Source organism: Mus caroli, chromosome 10 (assembly GCF_900094665.2).
Source record: "Mus caroli chromosome 10, CAROLI_EIJ_v1.1, whole genome shotgun sequence".
NCBI lineage: Eukaryota > Metazoa > Chordata > Mammalia > Rodentia > Muridae > Mus > Mus caroli.
This window is the reverse complement of record NC_034579.1, coordinates 121061450-121068082: the sequence shown is the minus strand read 5'-3', so window position 1 is coordinate 121068082 and position 6633 is coordinate 121061450. Positions and strand designations below refer to the sequence as shown.

At 45.2% G+C, this 6633-nt stretch overlaps 1 protein-coding gene across 2 annotated transcripts in view; it reads left to right on the top strand.

The window, feature by feature from the left end:
* The window catches only part of Cdk2 (cyclin dependent kinase 2), a 7534-nt gene extending 1862 nt beyond the window's left edge, over positions 1 to 5672 (top strand). The window contains exons 4-8 of one of the 2 annotated variants that reach the window (XM_021174231.2): positions 1029 to 1199; positions 2179 to 2280; positions 3492 to 3635; positions 3936 to 4139; positions 4403 to 5672. In XM_021174231.2, the coding sequence (XP_021029890.1) occupies positions 1029 to 1199; positions 2179 to 2280; positions 3492 to 3635; positions 3936 to 4139; positions 4403 to 4507 (726 nt within the window). In that variant the 3' untranslated portion in view covers positions 4508 to 5672. The remainder of the gene's footprint in view (positions 1 to 1028; positions 1200 to 2178; positions 2281 to 3491; positions 3636 to 3935; positions 4140 to 4402) is intronic. The other variant, XM_021174232.2, reaches the window with a different exon arrangement.
* Positions 5673 to 6633: the final 961 nt, after the last annotated feature.

Here is a 6633-nt window from a genome sequence, read left to right as displayed (position 1 = left end):
TATAGCCTTAGCTGTTTGGGCACTCACTCTGTTGACCAGGTTGGCCTCAAACTCAGAAATCCACCTGCCTCTGCCTCCCAAGTGCTGGGATTAAAGGCTTATGCCACCACTGCCTGGCTCAGATAAAGGATATTGAGGGCAGTTGGTGGTGGGTTCCTTGAAAAAATTCTTTTACCTGTGATACGGGAAATGTAACCAGTGAGTCTCTGTTGTCTTGTTTTTGAGCTGGGCCTACTCCTAGAACTACTTTGAATGTATCAGCAAGTACATATTCAACACACAGTTCAGCACCGTCAGTGTGCTAGCCACAGGGTATTGAAAGGAAGGCAAAAGTTGAGTAGTATCTGGTCTATATGTCCTTGGCAGGCTGAAAATTCAGTGGAAAGACATTGTTATTAAATGTGTGGTTCTGTTGTACTTGTGTGTGTTGGTTCGTGCTTGTAATCCTAACACTTGGTAGGCTGAGGCAGGAGGATGTGTATAAGTACAGGGGCAGCCAAGCTACAAAGTTCCAGGCCAGGAAGACAATATCTTTAAAAACAAACAGGGCTGACAAGATAGCTCAGCAGGTAAAAGAGCCTGCCTCCAAGCCTGATGGCCTGAACTCCATCCCCAGGTCCCACACAAGAAGAAAACGGAACTTCTGCAAGTTGTCCTCTGACTTCCACACATGCGCTGCGGCATGCCCCTGCCCCCTCTAAATAAAGAAATAAAATGTAACTAAAGAATTAAACAGCCGGGCGTGGTGGCCCACGCCTTTGATCCCAGCACTCGGGAGGCAGAGGCAGGCGGATTTCTGAGTTCGAGGCTAGCCTGGTCTACAAAGTGAGTTCCAGGACAGCCAGGGCTATACAGAGAAAACCTGTCTCAAAAAAAAAAAAGAAAAAAAGAATTAAACAACCTCCCCCAAAATGTATAGTGTAGTTCTCAACTAACATAGTTAAAATTTTATTGAATTTTGAGGGCAAAGAATAAGTCGTATCTGCTCATTGTGATGGAGAAACAAACCTCCCTCTCTCCTTTGTCAGAGCTATCTGTTCCAGCTGCTCCAGGGCCTGGCATTCTGCCATTCTCACCGTGTCCTTCACCGAGACCTTAAGCCCCAGAACCTGCTTATCAATGCAGAGGGGTCCATCAAGCTGGCAGACTTTGGACTAGCAAGAGCCTTTGGAGTCCCTGTCCGAACTTACACTCATGAGGTAAGTCCCTTTATGGTTTTCTTTTACAGTCTTGGGAGATGTTCATAACAGCATTCAGAAATTACCAGAGTTCTGGGGCAGGAGTTCCTTGGTAAATGGAATCTCTGACAACCCAAGGGTCTTTATTTACGTTAAGTGTATAAGTGTTTTGCTTGCATGTATATCTGTACCACACACCTGCCTGGTGCTCACAGAAGTCAAAAGAAAGTGTCTGATACTCTAATACCCTGGAACTGTAGTTACAGATTGTAGTGAGCTGTCATATGGGTGCTGGGAATTGAACGTGGGTTCTCTGCAAGAACAAGTGCTCTTAACTGCTGAGCCATGGCTCCAACTTTTACCCAAAGGGTCTTAAGATATGCACTGAATTCATACAAGGTTGCCTCGACTTAGATACTAGGCCAGGAAAACTGGTTGCTGTATTGTTTAAATATCTCAGATTTTCCAGGAAGGTCCCAAATCTGGGGATTTCGTATTACACTACTGGATAGACAGATGGCTTAATAGTTAGGAGTGTATAATCTTGCAGATGACCTGAGTTAAGTTTCCAGAGCCCACATCTGGCAGTTTGCAATCACCCCTAACTCCAGCTCCAGGGCATCAGACACTTTCTTCTGGCTTCTGAGGGCACTCCACAGTTGTGGACACCTACATAGACATGCATATATGCGCGTTATTGGAATAAAAAAAAAATAAATCCCCCTCCCACTTTTTTTTTTTTTTTTTAAGTTTTTCCAGGCAGGGTTTTTCTGTGTAGCCCTGGCTGTCCTGGAACTCATTCTGTAGACCAGGCTGACCTTGAACTCAGAAATCCGCCTGCCTGCCTCTGCCTCCCAAGTGCTGGGATGAAAGGCGTGTGCCACCACTGCCTGGCAATAAAACCCTTTTTAAAAAGAAGCTGGAAGATAGCAGGGTTTTGTTGAACTGAGGTATGTGACCCTCCCTGCCTTGTAAGCCCTGTTGTCTTCTTGTTCCCCAGGTGGTGACCCTGTGGTACCGAGCACCTGAAATTCTTCTGGGCTGCAAGTACTACTCCACAGCCGTGGATATCTGGAGCCTGGGCTGCATCTTTGCTGAAATGGTATGGAGGCTTGCCAGGTTCTATGCAGCCCACCCATGCCCACATCCATGAGCAAAACTCTTTTCTTTTCTGGAAAAGGGTTTTCCAGGAATCATGGATCTTTTATCACAGGGTTCTCTCAAGTATTACCACTATGGAGGTGGTTGCCCTGATAGCAACTACAATTTTGGAATATTCGTAAACACAGTTATCTAGTATATATATCTTATCCTCTGAGTGAGCTCAATCCATTCTGTTACCCATTCAGCCATTTTGTTTTTTGTTCTGTTTTTGAGATAGTCTCATTCTGTAGCCCAGACTGGCTTTGTATTCTTGATCCTTTGCTTCGGCTCCACTTTCCACCATTACCATCTCACCCATGGGACTGACTTGACAGGCATGAGCCACCCTGCTGGTTCCACTCATTCAGCTGTTTCAGCCTTAATCCTCAAATATTTGGAAGAATGAATTCCATTTAGTACAACAGGTGGCCTACAGGCCACATGCTTCCAACGATAGCTGTGAACGTGGTCTCAACACAAAGTCATAAACTTATTTAAAACAGAGTGGGTTTTGTTTTATGAGTGGTAGGGTTTTGTTTTGTTTTGTTGCTTTTGATTGGTTTGGGTTGGTTTGCTTGTTTTGTTTTTGTTTTTGTTTTTGTTTTTACAAGACAAGGTTTCTCTGTGTAGCCCTGGCTGTCCTGGAACTTATTTCGTAGACCAGGCTGGCCTCAAACTGAAAGATCTACCTGCCTCTGCCTCCCAACGGCTGAGTTAAAGGTGTGCGCCCAGCTTTGGTTTTTTAACATTTGATTTAATGGTATTTGAGCTTGAACATTGTGAATGAGAATGTCATGTCACAGTGTCAAGGGTTGGGCAGGTCTGATTTGTCCCCTTTTGTCCTATAGACCTCTTCTTAGAAACAAGGAATTTAGTAAAGGCAAGTGGGTCCAACTGACCCATGCCTATCAGTTTTGTAGATTTGGTCATGCCCTGCCCCTCAACCTCTGGCTTTTCAGACTGAAGGATCCCTTAAGCCTAGCCTCATGGGAGCTCCCATCCCATTTAATACAACAATGGGTAATATTTTTATGGTCCTTTGGGTTGAAACTGGGGACTTGGAGACCATTAGCCTAGATATAGGTATACATATAGAATGTGAATTTATCCACCAGTACCTTACAATTGCCCATATTCCTCTCTCAATTCATCAAAAAAATATTTGTTAAGCACCTAGTGTGTACCCAGCACCATGCTAAGTGCTGTGGGGAACACAGAAGAAATGGAAGACACAGTCTCTGCCCGCTGTGCTCCTATCTAGAAGTGGCTGCATCACAAGGAGGGGGGATGACCGCAGTGTCTGCCCCACACCCCGTGAGTGGCTTGGGATCCCTTTGCTACGCGTCAGGGGCACCCCAGACAGTCACCCCCTCCCAGCCCCACCCAGTCTCGGGAATCTATGAAGCCACGGTTGGGGGAAGGAAGGAGGGGCGAGGAGACAGATAAGGGACTTCATTGTCTCAAGCTCTGTATGACCGACCCCATGATAAGCCCTGGGGAGGGGAGTCATGGGCCCTGCTGCCCTTTCACTGCCTATGGGAACCTCCTTTGTACAAGGGGCAATGTGGACTGACGTCAGTGTGGGTCTTGGCTTTCCTCTTTCCCCACTTCCAGGTGACCCGCAGGGCCCTATTCCCTGGAGATTCTGAGATTGACCAACTCTTCAGGATCTTTCGGACTCTGGGGACCCCTGATGAGGTGGTTTGGCCAGGAGTTACTTCTATGCCTGATTATAAGCCAAGTTTCCCCAAGTGGGCTCGGCAAGATTTTAGCAAAGTTGTGCCTCCTCTAGATGAAGATGGACGGAGCTTGTTATCGGTAAGTGCCCAGAATAGATGCCTGTGAGCCCTCCCACTTCCCAGAGAGGAGCTTTTCTGGATGAAGAGAATCTAAGCCCCTGAACTCTGTTAGAAGTACCTTAGCCTTTGCTTCCTCTCTTCATCAGTAGGTTGGTTCAGATTCGGGAGGAGGGAAATGAGAACTGGGTGAGGAGAATACTGGTTCCCAAGTTTCAGAGTACACCTGCTTTCCCTCTGGCTCGCTGCCACATCACTGAAGTTAGAATATATTTCTCTTTCCAGCAAATGCTGCACTATGACCCCAACAAGCGGATTTCAGCCAAAGCAGCCCTGGCTCACCCTTTCTTCCAGGATGTGACTAAGCCAGTGCCCCACCTTCGGCTCTGATGCCCTTCCCAAAGCCCTCTTCACCCATGGTCTGACTTGACCCTGGGCCTTTTGGACACAGGTCAGCCTTCTGCTGTTTTCTGGCTGCCTTAGCACTCGCCTTTTCTCTTGCCATCCAGTTCTGGGGATTCAGAGGTGCAGGGAAGGGTTAGGGGAAAGGGGGCGAGGTTTTGGCATTAGATGCACTTAACCTGGCTTCCACCAGCTTCTTCCCCTCTTCTCAGTCATTACTGAGAGGGATTGGTATTCAAAGCAAAACTGACAGTTTTCCCCTGTGTCAGGTTTTGCCATCCCAATCTTAAGACTGTCTCATAATTACCATGTTGAGGGAAACGCCCCCAGACTCCTGCTGCCACTGTTTTGTGAACTAATGAACATGAGCAGAAGCCTAAGTTGGGACAGCTCAGAACCAAGCAAGAGGGGGCCGTTTTAATGAATTAGATTGAAAAATAGGCCTAAGCCGTTTGTACCTTAGTTTTAGCGTTTGGCCTCACCTAGCAATCAAGGGCCCGGTTGGAGAAGCAGAAGAAATGATTCCCTCCAGTGCCCTGTCTACCTTCCCCAGGCAAGAAGAGCCAGGAGGGCACAGGGCTTGCACGTCACTCTGGTCTGTTCATCGTGGTTCACAGAGCAAGGTGAAAGACACTTGAATTTCTCTTTTTAGCAATCTTACTGTTTTCTGGTGCTGACGGCTACAACCAGGACCTTGCCCTCACTAAGCAAATGCACCACCGATGATGAGCCAGGTTCTTAGCCCTCCTTTTGGATGCTCAGTTCTTGAGTTGTCAGAGGGTCTCATTACCCACCTCCTCTGAGAGCAGTGATACAGGCCAGGAGACATCATTTTGAGAATGCTGATGCTTTCATAAGGCTTTGACCTGGTTAGGTCATTGGGGGAAATTTTCTATAAAAGAGTGAACAATTATATTTATATTTCAAGTTAAAGTAGTTTGGATACTTTAGTGGTTTTGTTGTTGTTTCTTTTTCCTTTTTTTTTTTTCTTGTCAGTGTGGATGGATTTGTTGCCATGTGCACTTTGGGATTTTGTAATTGTTAAAAGAAAATATTTCTTTTATGATTTTCTTCTCCCACTCCCTGTCCTCCAGTGTTCTGTTAATATTATTTGTAATTTAGTTTGTAAATTCATTAAAAGAAAATATTCTCAGCTGTAGAGTGAATCTCTTTCATATTTATCCTTCATTTATTTTTTTTACTGAAAAAAAATGGTGTGGGTGAAATTCTGAATGTGAATAAGCAGTATGTGTCCACCTAATCTCTGTACATGCAAGCTCTCCTCCCGTGCTCTGTAGTGGGGTGTTTGTAATCGTGGAGAAACTGAAGAGCTTCCTTCCAACTTTCCCCTACTCACACAGGCACACCAATACAGAACGCTGTTTCAATTCCTTTTAGCAGCAACTTGAGTGGGCTTCAGGGGCCTTCATCTCAACCCTCCACTTCCCAGGAAGCGTTCACCGTTTTGTGTAGGGTTTTGTTTGTTTGGTCTGGTTTTGAAATTGTGTGTGCATGTGAGCCACAAGTGCCCGCAGAGGCCAGGAGAGGGCATATCATCTCTCCTAGAGTTACAGGCAGCTGTGAGCAGTGGTACTGGGAACAGGCCTTGGGTCTTCTACCGGAAGTGTATGCATCTCTAGCTTGCCTCTAGGCCCTTGGTTTCAATCCTCAGTACTGCAAAAAAAAAAAAAAAAAAAAATTTGAGAAAAAGGAGGAAAAACAATAAAAAAAAAAAAAAAAAAAAAAAAATCCTCAGCAAAGTTGTCTAAATGTTTTTTCACATTTACAAACAATTCAGAAAATATCAATGTGAAAATTTAGGAGGCTAAACTGTCTTCAGACTACCACTTTCTGTTGTCATGGCAATTCACCCCAAAACTGCTGTTCTCTAATGCTCCACTAAAAAGAATTTACAAGATAAAAGTTGTTTAATTCCCTGGTTTTGGGTCTTAACTTTTTTTGGGTTTTTTTTGTTTGTTTGTTTGTTTGTTTGAGACAGGGTTTCTTTTTTTGGGTTTTTGTTTGTTTGTTTGTTTGTTTATTGAGACAGGGTTTCTCTTTTATAGCTCTGGCTGTCCTGGAGCTCACTTTGTAGACCAGGCTGGCCTCGAACT